We start from the raw sequence: 16,338 nt of genomic DNA on the forward strand, positions 1-16,338 counted from the left end.
TGCTTCCTCCTTCACATCAAAAGCATAATCTGGCCTCAGTCAGAGAGAGGTGAGGGTTTTTTAGGTGTTGGCAAATCGACAGAAGTCATGGGCCTGGCTCGCCTTACCTTCTTTCAGCATCCCCACTTTGAGACACTTCATGAAGCGACACGCCTGGCAGGATTTGCGCCTCCGTTTTGTGATTTCACACTCATTGGTCGCCGGGCAGCTGTATTCAATGTTCCCTGCAAAGACAAAGAGGGGCTCACTAAGGACTAGCACCAAATACAGTGGTACCTCAGGTTACATACGCTTCAGGTTACATATGCTTCAGGTTACAGACTCCGCTAACCCAGAAATAGTGCTTCAGGTTAAGAACTTTGCTTCGGGATGAGAACAGAAATCATGCTCCGGCGGCACGGCGGCAGCAGGAGGCCCCATTAGCTAAAGTGGTGCTTCAGGTTAAGAACAGTTTCAGGTTAAGAACGGACCTCCGGAACGAATTAAGTACTTAACCTGAGGTACCACTGTAGAAGAGAATATGACTGCAGGCTTTTATGCCCTCAGAAGTATTCTTCAAACAATAAAAAAGGAATCGCTGCTTTGACCAGTGCCGTTGTTACACGAGCCCTTCTACAAATTGGGCAGGTGTATCAGTTTTGATTTCTCACTTGTTTCTCAGTTTTCCAGTCCTAAATTTAATTCTCTACACTGCCACATCAGTTTGCAGGTTTTTCTTATGAAAAGGAAAAGTCCCCATGAAGATTCTTCAGCATTTTAGTATGAATGTCCTCTGGTTATTTCTAAAATGCATATGTTTGTATGCACTTTCGTCTAATATGCACATTTCTGCAAAGCAATTTCATGCATTCTCGCATGCCATTTTCACTAACTTGCATTTTTATACATGCATTTTATCCCAGTACGTGTGTGTTTGTACACATTACTTGGCCAGAGAACTGCATTGTAAAATTCAAAGAAGTGCAAATTTGAAGGATGGCTGTTTTTCGGTTCTCGTATTTTTCAGGAAATGCAAATTAGGTAGTACATGAAAACTGAATCAAATTTCTTTCCCACCCCTAGTGCCTGCAAATAAGGCTTACAATCTACATTAAAAAAAAAAATGAAGGGAGGTGGTCAGAAGTTTATAAATTCATGAATAGTGAGGGTGAGGTGGCAGAGGAGGAACAGTGAAGATAAAGATTCTAGAAAAGATTTCTTGCAAATACGGTTCTTACATTACCCTTTCACATATATGCAGAAACACACACACATGTATGGCATGTCTTTTCAAAGTACTTTGAGAAGAGAAATCTAATCAGTGGATATGGTCTTGAACCCAAGTTTCTTTATGCATAGAGGGAGGAAATGTACTGAGATGACCTTAAACAAGTCACCATCCTGCAGTCTTAGTACATCATTTCTTAACTTTGGATCTTTCTTACATGGTCCATACTGTACTGGAATGAATGAAACTGGGTTAAGATATGGGCTGCTATTAAAAGCAACTGCACCCTGCCATTCAGTTTTTGGCAAAAATGTGGTGCAACATCACATAGTTCCCCATCCCTTGCGCCACATGATTGGCTGATGCTGGAGAATGCAGGAAAACATATGTCATGATGATATAATGGCAGACATTTCCTTAATGACATAAACGGAGAGGAGGAAAAACTTCAACATGGGTTGCCATTTTTGGCAGCGGCCCCATTACAGGCATAGCTTCTGGTTCTGAAATGAGCTAAGGACTGAAAATCACATTGAAATTGCTACTTGTTTTTTAAAAGAATAATTATCACGCTGCCAAAACAGCAGGATGAACTAGTTAACTCCTGGGGCTTATTAAGGGACACTGTAACCCCCAACGATGCTGACTCTGAGCCTGCCTGCCTTACAAAAGGCTTTCACCTTCAGAGTATTATCTTTTAAGACCCACATCCTGACAGTCAACACCAACGTGAGACAGTTTCATTTCTCTGATGCCCTTTTGCATGCTCACACAGCCCTGCCACCACATGGTTAGATTCAGGAGCTCGGAGTTCAGTACCAGCTGCTTCCATTCAGTCTATACCATAGCACTGCACAGCGCCTGAATTTCAATAGCCGAGGAAGTATCAAATATCTCTAAAAGCTGGAAATTGAAATTCAAGCTTGATCTCTAATTAACAAATGAACTGCAGTAGCAAGGCAGGTACAGTCAGCCAGCCACAGAATCCCTGCTTTTCTGCAGTGCCTCCCCTCACCCAAACACACACACACACACACACACACATGAATCAAAGAATTACAGAATCATAGAAGTGCAGAGTTGGAAGGGACCTGGAAAGCACAGTAGGTTTGTCTGTTTTGCATTCCTTTATTTAAATAACCCATTTCTCCCTTTCAAATGCAAGGGTACAATTCCTTCAGAGCAAACCCACTGTTTTATCCATCTTCAGGTAACAAAGAATTAAATAAATAAATAAATAAATCTGGTGTCAAGAATCAGCCAGCAATGTTGCTTTGCGACCTGCACATCCTTTTGTGTACCAAGTCACAAACAAAAAACTGTTCCAGTGCATTCATGTTGTCCCTGACTAAAAGGGAGGAACTATGAAAATATCGCCAATAAACCTTAATGCCATCAGATCACGCTGTATTGTGTCTGATAGTAAAAACAATGTGCTTCAATGAATGGGAGCAGATAGGCTTAAGCAGCAAAACCCCTCTTTCTCTCTTCTTTGGAGAAAAGCACAGGTAAAAGAAGGTAGCAGTCAGCCTCATTCAAGATAAGCAACTCTCTTCAAATTTTAGTAAAGTTCTCTGTTCTGTTGTTGTTGTTGTAGTTGTTGTTGTTTTATTCCTCCCCACCCCCACCTCCCACAACTTTCCCAATTTCTTTTATGGGTCCTGAGGCTGCCTGCCAACAGGACAGAACCACTCACGCTGCCTTGCAATTTCTGTAAGTGCCCTGTGATAAAGTGATGAGATTAACTCATTGGGATTCCAGCAGCCTTCCCACCGGCTGGCAGTCACGCTGCCACTTCAGTCACTGTGGACTTGGGGCGATCTGGCAGCCGAAAGAATTCCAGGGTGTCTTCAGAAGCCAGAGGAGGAACCTGTGCACGCCAATGAGCAGCAGCAAAAGATGCACACATGCATGCATGCTCACACATGTGTGCGAGAGCATGCTTTGAGCATGTCACTCATCCTATTGGACCATGCATAATTGAGGGAAATGACTTCAAAGAGTGGGCTAGCTAGGAGATCCAGGGCTTGAACTGGGACATAATCTTGAAAGCAACCCAGGACTTTGTGTGCTTAGATCTCAGAGACCTCTTTGGCCCAGAACAGAATAGAGATATGCAACATCAGCAGCCTTGGGGGTTGACAGACAGCATGCGGCCCCTGGATTGGCCAGGGTTGCTATAAATATTGAGAGCTCAACCTTTTATCCTTTCCCTGTGAACAAGAGCAGAGCCTGCATCCTGCTATTTTCTAGCTCCCATTCCCAGAATTCAGGAGTAGGGGATCGGGGATGGTATCAGCATCCTCAGACAGATGCCAGGACACCTGCATCTCAGCAGGACCTACTGCTGATGCCCACTCTGTCCCATCCGCACCATCCGTATAGGAGGTGCCTGCCATTTAAAACTACCCCTAATTTGCATTGCTCTGTGGTATTGTTTATTATTATTCTGCATTGCCTTTGTTCTGACTGTAAGCCATATTGTAGCAGTCAGAAAGATGAAGTGTAAATTAGGAGTGTGCATCAGTTCAAGGTGGGTCGCAAATAACAAAGCGAGTTGGAATCCATACAGGCACACACTCAAGTTGGATCAGCAGCCCCCCCCCCCCAATGTCTTGTGCCACTCTGTAATTTCTGTACCTCCTGTATTTCTATGTTTCTTTAAGGCATTGGGCTTTGCAAGAAGTGAGGCTTTACAAAAGGCCTGCCAAGCACCCAGGAGCTCTGGATTTTGTTGTAGTTGTTAAAGCACAAAAGCAGACCATTTTAAAAACAAGATGAAAGCTTCATCTAAGGTGGTTGTGTGTGTGGTTTTTTAAAAAATAATAAAACCCTTCATTGCGCTGTTTTAACAAAACAAAACAAAAAAAGAGCTCTTTGGAACTCTCCAGACAACATTTTGGACAGCCTCACATTGTAAGGCCTACTGGAAGAAACAAGGAAGGGAAAGGGAAAGGGAAAGGGAAAGGAAAAGGGAAAGGAAAAGGGAAAGGAAAAGGGAAAGGAAAAGGAAAAGGAAAAGGAAAAGGAAAAGGAAAAGGCAAGGCAAGGCTGGTGTGAAACTACAGTACTGAGTTTTTTTTAGCGTACTACAAACAAGACACACCACTCATTCGCCTCTTAATTATCATATGACTTGGAAGAACATGAGACAAGTCTCCAGTCCGATGCCCCCCTGCCTCCTGGGAAACATAAAGAAAAGTGAATCCCTTTACTTCCTCCTCAGAAAGCCACTACACCTTTTCATCCACAATTTGGCAAACTTCACCTACTCTAGAGGGTCTCCCAGGCTTGTAAATTCCATCCATTTTGGCCAAAAGTGGAAAAAATGTATAGTCCATTTTGGATTTCCCATTCTGCTGAATGGAGTACACAGAGCCTCATTTTACACAGAATGGATTGGAACCCAAATTACAGAATCAACGTGAAAAGAGCAAAGAACAACCCAGAAACAGATGGATTTTGTTTTAATGCACAAACGCAGATGCAAGCTGAAGCTTGGGGCCTATTTTCACTCCTAAATGTGAGAAAATAAATGAAATGAAATGAAAGGCGGTCCATTCCCCATAATTCCGTAGAGAGAGGCTACACTGGGGGCTTTGTGATTAACTAAAATAGAAGTACTCTGTCCCACAACCACTTAGCACAGAGCACTGTGCTGCAGTCACTTTCAGAGCGGTCCACCAGAACGCCCTTCTCTGGGAGGGGGGGAGGTTCAAACTTATTCTCCTTGTGGAGAACATATACATCAGGTCTAACTTTGGAATAGCTACCCCTGCCCCTCACCCCACCCCAACAGAAACCCACAAGGAGCATTTTGTTCCATTTTACACCCTCTAATTCAAAAGTCTTCTTTCTGTCAGGACTGAACAGCACTTGGCTGCTGCTGCAGAAGCACACGGCTATTTTTGATGTACGTTCAACAACTGTTACAGTGAAGTGACTGCCAGCTATTGTTAGGAGGCATTTCCTGGTTCTGTAGCATCGGCTGATGAATAATATTACCATAACTCTGTATTAATGCATCTTCTGTCATTCGCCCCCCGACACACACATTTTGAAGTGGTAATAGGTGCTAAGGGATATACAGACTGAATATAAATGAGAACCTTGAGGGTGTCCAATGATCCTATCTCACAGGATTGCTAACATGTTAACAGCTGAAAGCCATGGAAATCGACAGACTTTCTTTGTAAAGTTGCCGAGCATGACTTCACTGTCACAAGCAAAAATAAGGGTCAACCCATAATAACAATCAAACATGACAAGCATGAGGATGCACTTACTTTAAATGAACAAGGCCCTGGAAGTCTCAGGGTTGAAAGAGACGGGACACAGGAGATCTGTGTTCGAATCTTCCCCAACCCCCTTTAAAGCAGCCATTGGAGGCTCCAGTTTTGATCAGAGCAGTGGCAGGAGGGCAGGGCAGCTCTGATATATTTTTATTGTATAGCAGTATACAAATACCTTTATAACTAAATAAATTCAGTGCTTGTCACGGAATCATAGAATTGTAGAGTTGGAAGACTCTAGGATCATCTAGAATGGTCTAGTCCAGCCTTTCTCAACCTGTGAGTCCCCAGGTGTTGTTGAACTACAACTCCCCTCATCCCTAGCTAGCAAGGCCAGAGCTCAGGGATGATGGGAGTTGTAGTCCAACAACATCTGGGGACCCACAGGTTGAGAACCACTGATCTAGTGCAACCCCCTGCAATGCTGGAACTTCAAATATAGCATCCATGGCAGATGCCCATCCAACCTCTGCTTAAAAACCTCCAATGAAAGAGAGTCCACCACCTTTCCAAGAGAATCCTTTCCACTCTCAAACAGCTCTTACGATCAGAAAGTTCTTTCTGGTGTTTAGTCAGAATCTCCTTTCATAGAATCATAGAGTTGGAAGAGACCACAAGGGCCATCGAGTCCAACCCCCTGTCACTTGAAGCCATTGGTGTGGGTCCTACCCTCCACAGCAGTAGAAAACAAGCTTTCTCCATCTCGCATGTGACAGCCCTTTAGATATATGCAGGTGGCTATCATTTCTCCTCTCTGTCTCCTCTTATCTGGGCTAAACACACCCAGCTCCCTCAACCGTTCCTCACAGGGTTTGATTTCCAGACTCATTTCAGCTTATCCATATCCTTCTTAAACTGTGGTGCCCAGAACTGGATACAGTACACCAGGTGTGGTCTGACCAAGGCAGAATCAAGTGGGACTATTACCTCCCTTAATCGGGACACTATACTTCTGCTGATGCAGCCTAGAAGATCCTTTTCACATGTACACTGCTTGCTACTGACCCAAATGGTAAGGATTGCAAAGCGTTTCATTTTTCACTTGGGTACCCTGCAGTCTGACTCCACATTCACCAAGAGTCTCAACTGTCAGTTCTAACCCTTTTCTAAAAACATAACACGCCCCAGATCTTATTTCAGTTATTGGGAAACATACGACAACAGCTTCTACTTGCAAACCAAAGAACCCATTTTGACACATTGCTTGCATCCCTTCTCCCAGCCCCCATACCTTGAATTGTCCTCTTGAAGAAAGCTTTGCACGCTTCACAGGACGCCACTCCATAATGGTACCCGGATGCAATGTCCCCGCACACTAGGCACAGCCTCTTGGGGATGGCGTTCAGCATATACTCGCACTTGGTGGGCGAGTCTTCCATGATGGCGCTGGCGCAGTCGTCGTACCGTTTGCGGCAGGGCCCTCCGCCAATCCCCGCACTGCTGAACATGGGTGGTGAATCCAGGCCATTGGGGTGGCCACCTATAGTGATGCCATAGCCACCGCTGGCGTCGGATGAACCACTTGGGCTGTGGTGGCTGATGGCGTCGATGCCGGAAGATGGGCTGGATGGCTCAGTCTTGATGAAGGATCCACAACTGGAGGTGAGGTGCCGCTCATCTGTGGACATTCTGCCTAACAGCCTGTGGGTAGGAAGCACAGGAACCTATTAGCTGATGGGGGGACACACACACACACAGAGAACTGGAACAGAATCTGCTTCAACATTTGATTGTTAAAAAGTACTTTTCCAAAAGAAACCAGAGTCCTTTTTGTTGGAGATAATTCAGACTGAAATTCCCAGGTGTCAAAAAAGGTTGTTTATGTATGCCACTACTGCGGCCCATGTTTCGTTAGCCCAAAAATGGAAAACGAGCGAGGTCCCAACTAAAGAAGAATGGCAACTTAAGCTGACGGAATATGCGCAGCTTGCAGACTTAACATATAGAAGAAGAGAAGAAGAACGTACGTTTAGAGAAGTTGGAAAATGTTTATTGAATATATGGGAAATAACTGTGCACAGTTGAAAACGCTAGCAGCATTAAGATAAATTCAACAGTGTAAATAAGTTTTGATGGATCCAGTAATGGAATGCTGAAGAGAAGAAGGGAAGTCACTGATATCTTAAGGATGTAAAAATGAGTATTTTAAATTGTAAAACAGAATATATATATATATATATATATATATATATGAGAGAGAGACTCTGTTTCAACATTTGAAATCATGCATTGAAATATAGTGTGTTTAACATCTACTCATTTATACATACATTCACCACTACCATGATGGTTATGCTAGGTAACTTGGTTTTATTTCTTCAAAAAATATCCAAAAAACAGATGTGTGGGGTGGGGTGAGGATTTTTTTCTTGGTGCTGAAGCCACAGAGCCACTCAGAAGCTTTCAGAATCTGCCTTGGGACAAACTTCTTGTCATTTTAATTTACAATTTTAATTCAGTGGGATGCCTTCTTAGTAGCTTAATCAAACTCAGAAACATGAGAACCTTTTCTGAGTCACCCCGGTTTCCCTCACAATTCACAGTGCACACAGAGCTGATGAACACAACTAGTACATTTATTTCAACCAATCTGGGTATTGTTGAGTATTTCCATCATTACCCATTTCCCACAGTATATTTGTGCATATATTATAATTATTATTAAATGGTTTAGATGCAACTAACTTATCTCGCTAGTGGACGGCCATGCAAGGAGATCTCCTAGAGCATCAAGGCAATTCTCCATTCCTCTTCCATATGCCCTCTTTTTCCCCAAATAGGCTGGGGGCTGTTGGGGGAAAAATCCCAGAATAATATGACGGGGGGAGACTGTTCCATCAGGCAAGCAGACATGCTTCACTGATGGAGCAACCCCCTTAGTGTTACACTGAATTCCACCCATTAAATTCCTATCCTGCCCTTCTTCCCAGGGTGATGTACCTGGAAATGGTTGGATGAACCAAATGTTCTGTTGACATCAGAATGGAAATTTTGATAAATGCCATGATTAATGTTTAGGAGTCTCAAAACCAGATATATGAACGGTTGTAGTGGCAGACACTGGGCATACGGAAAAATTTGCTGGAACTGGAAAAATGTTGTAAAAAATGAGAATTTTGCACTATAGAAGCCACTGGTCTGACATTTTTAAAAAAGAATTCTTATCTTCAGATTATAGTGATCATTCTAGCAAATTGTGGGTCTTCCTTGTGAGGAATTATTAAAGCATTTGGGGCTTTTTTTATTTAGAAAAAAAGAGGGACATTAAAGAAGTTTCTAAAATTAAGAAGGGTGCAGAGAGAGTGAATAGAGCAAAACCCTCGTATAGCCCCAGAACCACCAAAATTAATTCACCATATGAAAACGATTAGTAGTAGATTCAGGACAGAAAATGCATAATTTACACAATGCATAATTAACATATAAAATGCATTGCAACACGATGTGACAGTCACTTGCTCAGATTGCTTTATCAATGTTAATGTTGATAGTTAAATAAAGCCTCCATATTCCAAAGCAGCATGCTTTAAAATAAAGATGAGGATAAACAAGGGAGGCCTGTTGCCTTCATGCCTGGCTTGCCAACTTTCTAGACGCATGTGACTCGCCAGTCTAGATGACACTTGGCCTAATCTGTTGAATGTTTTCTCATGCTCTTAGGTTGTTTCTTTGACGTTTCATCTGCACTATTCACCACCTATCCAATAAAACTTCCACAGTTGTTGTTTTTTAAATGCCATTACATATTTGCTGTTCTGCTGACCCAATTCAGAATTATTGCAAGTATTCAAAAGACACCTGAAATCTAAATCAACAAAGTCTTGTGGACATTATACAAGGGCAAAGTTTTCCTATTTGTCTTAGGATACATCCACCATGAGGAAACATTTTACTTGGCTCTAGCTACTTTATGAGGAATGTGAAAGGGGAAGAGATTTGATCCAATTCTCCTGTGACCTGGCAAGGGAAACTCTATTACTATTCCTGGCCCCACATAATAGGCTCAGAGGTTCTAAACATTGTGTTCTTTTCGTTAAAAGCCCCTTATAGGACTATAAGATCATTGCTACTCTCTGGATCTTCTCCAAATGGTCTCATGCATTTCCTGAACTGAGGTGCCCAGATAAGAACGCAGACCCTAAAATACGGACGGGACAGAGGAGCGGAGTGAGAGGCTGCTTCCTAAATATGAAGCCCAAACAGTTCTCTATATGGATTAACATGCCATTTGCTCTCTGAGCCATGTATCGCATTGCAGATTGATATCACTGGATAGCCATTCTTCCCCTCAGATTTCTCTCAGCATGGTATATTAGCCACTTTGCAGCTATTATATCCATTAGCTTCTGCAATTTTTCCTACTACTTAAAAACTCATGGGTGGGATCTAAATGGCTGTGTGCAGAACTTCTCTGCAGCAGCAGGATTTTCTCAGGCACAAACCTCACTTTTAGCAGTGCAACCAGCAAAAACTCCCCAAAAGTCAATGAAGCTTTCAGAAAATGTTCCAGAGCAGTGTGCATTGCACTGGGAACTCCTGCAGGGCTGTCTAGGCTGCGGATAGCAGCCTGCCGCCCGGCGCAAGAAACACCCTGAAGCAGAGCGCCCCGCACGCCGGACAGACATCAGCCAGCCCCACAAGCTCGGGGGACAGCAGGGAGGCGCAGCGCCGCCATCCCGCTGTTCCTCGACCTGGTTCGGTTTCCCCGACCTGGTTTTGGGGGGAAAATAAAGGGGAAAATATTTTCTTTTATTTCCCCCCAAAAAACTAGGTGCGTCCTATGGGACGGAGCGTCCTATGGGATGAAAAATACGGTACTTAAAAAGCAGCGGCTGTTTTCTCTGTCTGTGGCCAGTGATGGTTTGTCTGTTTGATGATGAGGATGATGTGTCGCTTACTACAAAAAAATAATCTCAAAGTGACTTACATTTTTAAACACACACACACCTTACAATGCCAAATTAAAATACATCAAAAGTCTTTTTTTAATTAACTACTCAAATAATTTCTATCAATAAGTATCAATCAGACTTCAAATGTTCAGCTCTTAACCAAGTTTTGGGCCATATACCATCTTCAGGGGATATTGCATCATGTCCCAAACCACAGACCTTGCATGAGACCTGGCAGTCAAGGGATTAATAGTATTTAATAGTCATGATGCTGCCACTAAATTCAGAAGTATATGACCTGACTTCTTAGAGCTCTTTGAATGCTTATTTTATTTTATTACAGTTTGGGTTTGTTCACCACATTTTCCCTTCTCCCCCTCCTTTGCTTCTTCTCTGTCCCTCCCTTCTTCCCTCCCTCCTCTTCTTCTTCCCTGAAAAGCAATAACTACACGGCTTAATTTCACAGATGTTGCTCGTAGATCCTAAATTCAAATCTCTTAATGACTGCAGGTGATCTACTCTAATGTCACTGAAAGCACTTTAGCCAAGAGTATACTACTAGGTCCAAGCTAATATTTCAACAAAAGGAGTAGGACAGGTAGTAAGAAAACTTTATGGGGGAAATGAAAACACAGGTGTGGCACTCATGCCTATTATAGAATCACAGAATCATTGAGTTGGAAGGGACCCCAAGGGCCATCTGTTCCAACCCCCTGAAATGCAGGGATCTGAGTGCAGAACCTGACATTTATCCCTATTGATTTTACATTTTGTTCCCAAAGTTGTTTGCAAAGATAAAAGGACCCATCGCTGATTCCTAGTGGTCCGTGGTGCAGCAATAAAACTGCCAGCCCATTTGCAAAGCTAAGTAAGGTCTGGGATGGTTTCAAATTGGATGGGAGTCGGCGTGCTGAGATTTCTTCATGGCAGGGGGTTGAACCTTGGGGTCCCATCCAATTCTATGATTCTATGTTACATTATGCTCCGCTTTTCCATTTTCTCATTATCCGCTGTGAGCTGGCCACCTACAAACATCAACATTTGCATCCACATTCAGCTCACTTAATTTCCCTAACAAGATGTGCATAGCTCTATGGTGAACGTGTGAGTAATGCCCAAGAAGCAGTTTATACACTACTTTCCCTTTGACCACTTACTACCTAATCACATCATGAAAAGCTATATATGCATTTTAATGAACACATTAATCTTGATTCTTCACGATGCTCAGTTTGTCCAACCCAGATGTGTCCCCTCAAAATCCCACTGATTTTGCCTTAAAACAACTTTTTATTTCTTTTATTTATCTATTATATTCCTTAGATGCTTTTCTCACCAAGCAGCTCAAAGCAATTACATTAAAGCCAACAATAAAAAAACTAAAAACACAGCAATACAAATAAATACTAAAAACACAGCTAAACAAAGTTTCCAAATGAGCCCATTTTGACAGTGCATCAGAAGCTGTTGTTGCTGCTGCTGCTGCTGTTATTAAACACAGACACAGAACAGTAGGTCTCAGGGCAGGTTACAATTTAAAATTCAGAATTAAAAACAGTTAAAACTGTGCATCAGATCCTTTCTAGACCTCTTTATTAATATATATCCCATACAATACTTTTGTAAGTGGAACCCTCTGTCCTCTTGCTAAACCCTCATTTTGGCTATTCCTACCTAATGTCTTTTGAAGAAATGGAGGCAGTGAGAGATTTTACTTTCTTGGGTTCCATGATCAATGCAGATGGTGACAGCAGCCACAAAATTAAAAGACTCCTGCTTCTTGGGAGAAAAGCAATGACAAACCTAGACAGCATCTTAAAAAGTAGAGACATCACCTTGGCAAAAAAGGTCCGTATAGTAAAAGCTATGGTTTTCCCAGTAGTGATGTTGGAAGTAAAAGCTGGACCATAAAGAAAGCTGATCGCCGAAGAATTGATGCTTTTGAATTATGGTGCTGGAGGAGACTCTTGAGAGTCCCATGGACTGCAAGAAGATCAAACCTATCCATTCTGAAGGAAATCAGCCCTGAGTGCTCACTGGAAGGACAGATCCTGAAGCTGAGGCTCCAATACTTTGGCCACCTCATGAGAAGAGAAGACTCCCTGGAAAAGCCCCTGATGCTGGGAAAGATTGAGGGCACAAGGAGAAGGGGACGACAGAGGACGAGGTGGTTGGACAGTGTTCTCGAAGCTACAAACATGAGTCTGACCAAACTGTGGGAAGCAGTGGAAGACAGGAGTGCCTGGCGTGCTCTGGTCCATGGGGTCACGAAGAGTTGGACACGACTAAACGACTAAACAACAACAACAACAACCTAATGTCTTTTAGCTACTCTCACCTCAATCAATTTTCTAAATAGCCAAAGCTTTGTAATAACTGAGGAAAATCCTTTTAAAATATAAGATGGGGAAGTAAATTCATTTTAATCCTTGTTTCTGTTCCATTAACATTTCAGAAGTATTTTCTCACTGAGCATGAGGACTAGAATTTTCTTTTTTTTAATCTATGGAATTCCCATGATCCCAACATGATCTCATAAACTGCACATATGCACCCCAGTGGCATGCCACCTATGGGACAGGTATTGCCCAAACCAGTTTTTAAAAGATGGCACACAATTTTGAATTAAATATACTCCTTTCTACTTTGACTTGAAAAAATTACTATAGCCTCTCCCAGGCAGTTTCCACCAGAAAGCATATAAGCTGTTTGTTTTTCACAGATGCTTATTGTGGAATAATGTACATACATATTCACAATAAAATACTTGCTGCATTTAGAAAAAATATTGGTGCATTTATATACACATAACTTAATCTGTGTGGGTTATGTAGAGTGTAAGAATACAGTTTTGGGTGCTTAAAGGCTCTGCTGGCAAATATATTTGAGTCTTTGCCTTTGTTGACCATGCAGATTGGCACACCAATCACAAAAGAGTCACTTGAAAATCATCTTGCATTGAAACGTTAGGCAAAAACTATTCCCCTATGCTGGATTGAAATAAATATTTGTTTAACCTCCAAGCTTCAGTTCAGGATAAAGAAATACTCCCTCTAACTTGGGGAGCATTCAACTATGTTAGAGTAGACCCATTAATTAACATGATTAAGTTAGGTCTATTAATTTCACTCTGAGTAAAACCTACTTGAATACCACCCAAAGGCTATAGATTATGTAATCTGGAATAAATTGTAATGGCTGCTAAGCTGTATAAACAAAGGAACTTGGAAACATAAATAAAATAAAGATTGACCTTTTAAAAAGTTCAGCCCTTACAATGAAGGTAGACGTAATGTAGTTCTGGAAAAGAAACCAATGCAGCAAGGAAGGAGAGTGGTTAGCAAAATATAAATTGGGGGTGGTGATTAAAGATATCAGTGGCACAGAGGAAACTAGGTAGTAAGTTTGCATTGTCTTGCTTGATAGAAAGTACCATGGACAGCTCTGACTGTGTGCAATGCAATCCATAACACAGCATACTGTGAATAGGAAGCATCTGATAGTTCTTTGCTGCATTTTTTGCAGCCTTTTTTGTTGTTTGCTTAAGAATCAATTAATTAAATTGATTATGCATTATCGGCAATATAGGCAATTGCTTAATTGCTTTGCAGCAAGTTTGTCTTGCTGTGGATCAATTAGCAAAACTGATTAAAACAAGAGTTGATAAAAATTAGTATTTTCTGAAAATATGCCTAGAGGGGGAATTTATAGAGCATAAAAAAGCTAAAGGAGAGTGCTTTGAGGGGGAAGACGTATTTTTCTTCCACACAACCACTTTGCAAAGGATCAAAAAATTAAAAAGGGCCCTATTCTGTGTAGATTCTGAGTCAGTCTCTACCAGTGAGGAAGAGATATCGTTAGGAGTGAAGTAGGTATTTTATGCATTTAAATTGTGCCGTAATCTGAAGAAGTCAAATTTTGGCCTGTGGAATTTTTTTTTAACTTCATCTCTTTAAATAGCTCCCCCCAGCCCTCCATCTCACCTCTCACACTACTTTTGAAGCAGCACTCAAGATCAATAACAGTTTGCCAGTGGTGTTGGGTCTGCAGTTTGAGACCGATGAGTCTAAACCTTCTTTGGGTGCATGGAACAAGTGATGTGGTGGATCCCAGCCTTTGATTTTGTTCTTTGCTCTATCTGAATTTCCTATTTCATCAGAGCATATAAGGAAAGTCTGTTGTATGGGTTCATCTCTCTTGGCATTTTGTTTCCAGCTGTTGCCAGCCAGATGCTTTGCAAGCAACAACCCACTACAGCATAAATCAAGAAACGACATCAGTCAATCTAAAGAATGCAATAAACCCAGGTTCATAGGGCTAAAAGTACAGTGACATTTGAACCAGGGAACCAGACCAACTCACCACCTTTTGCCTCCTCCACACTGTGCACCAGCTATCTTATGACACTTCTCTCTTCTGCCTTTTACAAATCTTCCTGTGAGCAAAGAATGAATAAATCGCTTCATTTCAAACAGGAGAGCTGTTTTAGATTTTGGCTTCCTTCGAACCAACAGCAATACTTAGTAATTTTGTGTTATTTATTTGCATAATTTGAATCCTGACCTTAAAAAACTCTGTGAGGGTGGCTTACACATAGTATAGCAGAAATGGTAACAACAGTTAAACACAGTTTTAAGCAAATTACCAATGTCGCAATGCAAAATCATAAGGCAATATCAAAGACCTCAAACTCAAATTTAAAATTCCAGTGATTTTCTAAAAATCTCTGCCTGTTGCTGAAATAACAGTGGTAGGTGCCCTGTGAGCAGAGCTTTTTTTCTAGAAAAATAGGTGCCAGTACTCATCATAAAGTTGTTACAGCATGTGTCACACTTTTTAACAACAACCAAAGAGGTGGCTTGTGTACCCCCTTGGGAAGACAGGTGAAGTAATGCCAGTGTACTGGAAGAAGCAAAGATCACCAGTGTCAAAGCAATGATTCTTCAACATCAATTTCTTTGGACTGGTCATGTTGTGCGGATGCCTGATGATCGTCTTCCAAACCAACTAGTCTATTCCGAACTTAAAAATGGAAAGCATAATGCTGGTGGTCAACAGAAGAGGTTTAAAGACACTCTCAAGGCAAATCTAAAAAAAATGTAGTATAAACACTGACAACTGGGAAACACTGGCCTGCGAGTGCTCCAGTTGGAGAACAGCCTTTACCAAAGGTATAATGGACTTTGAAGACACTCGAACTCAGGAAGCAAGGGAGAAACGTGCTAAGAGGAAGGCACGTTTGGCAAATCCACACCGTGATCAACTCCCACGTGGAAACCAATGTCCCCACTGTGGAAGGACTTGTGGATCCAGAATTGTCCTCCACAGTCACTTATGGACTCATTGTTCAAACCGTGTTTATGAAGTAGAAATCTTACTCGGCTACGAGTGATTGCCAAAGAAGAAGACCCCCTTTTTAAAAAGCATGGCCTGTGAGCCTCTTTTAACAGAACGTTTCATAATTGGTGTTGCTACCACTGAAAAAGCCTTATCTGTGGTTGCCATCCACAATATCTCGCAAAAAGGCCCTGACAATGACTGTGAACAGACTTGCTTCCAGAGGCAGCAAAATATGGAACTATAGCTCAGAGGAAGATTACATGTTTTGGGTTTTTTTATTTATTTTTTAAAATAATATTTATTAAGAGTTTAAAGATTACAAAAAGGAAAAAAAAGAATTAAATCAATATAATACAATACAAAAACAAAAACAGAAACACTACATAGAACATTGAATTAACAAAACAAAACAAGAACAATTAGAAACACTTCCAATATTTTCAAACTTAGCTTTCATTCACTTGTTTCATTGACTTCCTCACACCTCCCTTTTTGTATTCCACTTCAGTTAACTGTTTCAGCAATTCTTTTCCATCTTCCTCTGTTTTCTGTCCTGTAATTAATTTTAACATATTCTAACCTTGTTTTTCCCCCCTTTTAATACATT

The 16,338-nt window shown here is 41.6% G+C and overlaps 1 protein-coding gene across 4 annotated transcripts in view; it reads right to left on the reverse strand.

Moving 5' to 3' along the window:
- Nucleotides 1–16,338, reverse strand: part of ESRRB (estrogen related receptor beta) — a 151,716-nt gene that overhangs the window by 33,960 nt on the left and 101,418 nt on the right. For all 4 annotated transcript variants that reach the window (XM_079972339.1, XM_079972340.1, XM_079972338.1 and 1 more), the window contains 2 exons: nucleotides 6,731–7,140; nucleotides 108–224 (listed from right to left, as the gene is read on the reverse strand). In XM_079972339.1, coding sequence (XP_079828465.1) covers nucleotides 108–224; nucleotides 6,731–7,140 — 527 coding nt within the window. The remainder of the gene's footprint in view (nucleotides 1–107; nucleotides 225–6,730; nucleotides 7,141–16,338) is intronic.

Source organism: Podarcis cretensis, assembly GCF_951804945.1.
Source record: "Podarcis cretensis genome assembly, chromosome: 1".
Lineage (NCBI taxonomy): Eukaryota > Metazoa > Chordata > Lepidosauria > Squamata > Lacertidae > Podarcis > Podarcis cretensis.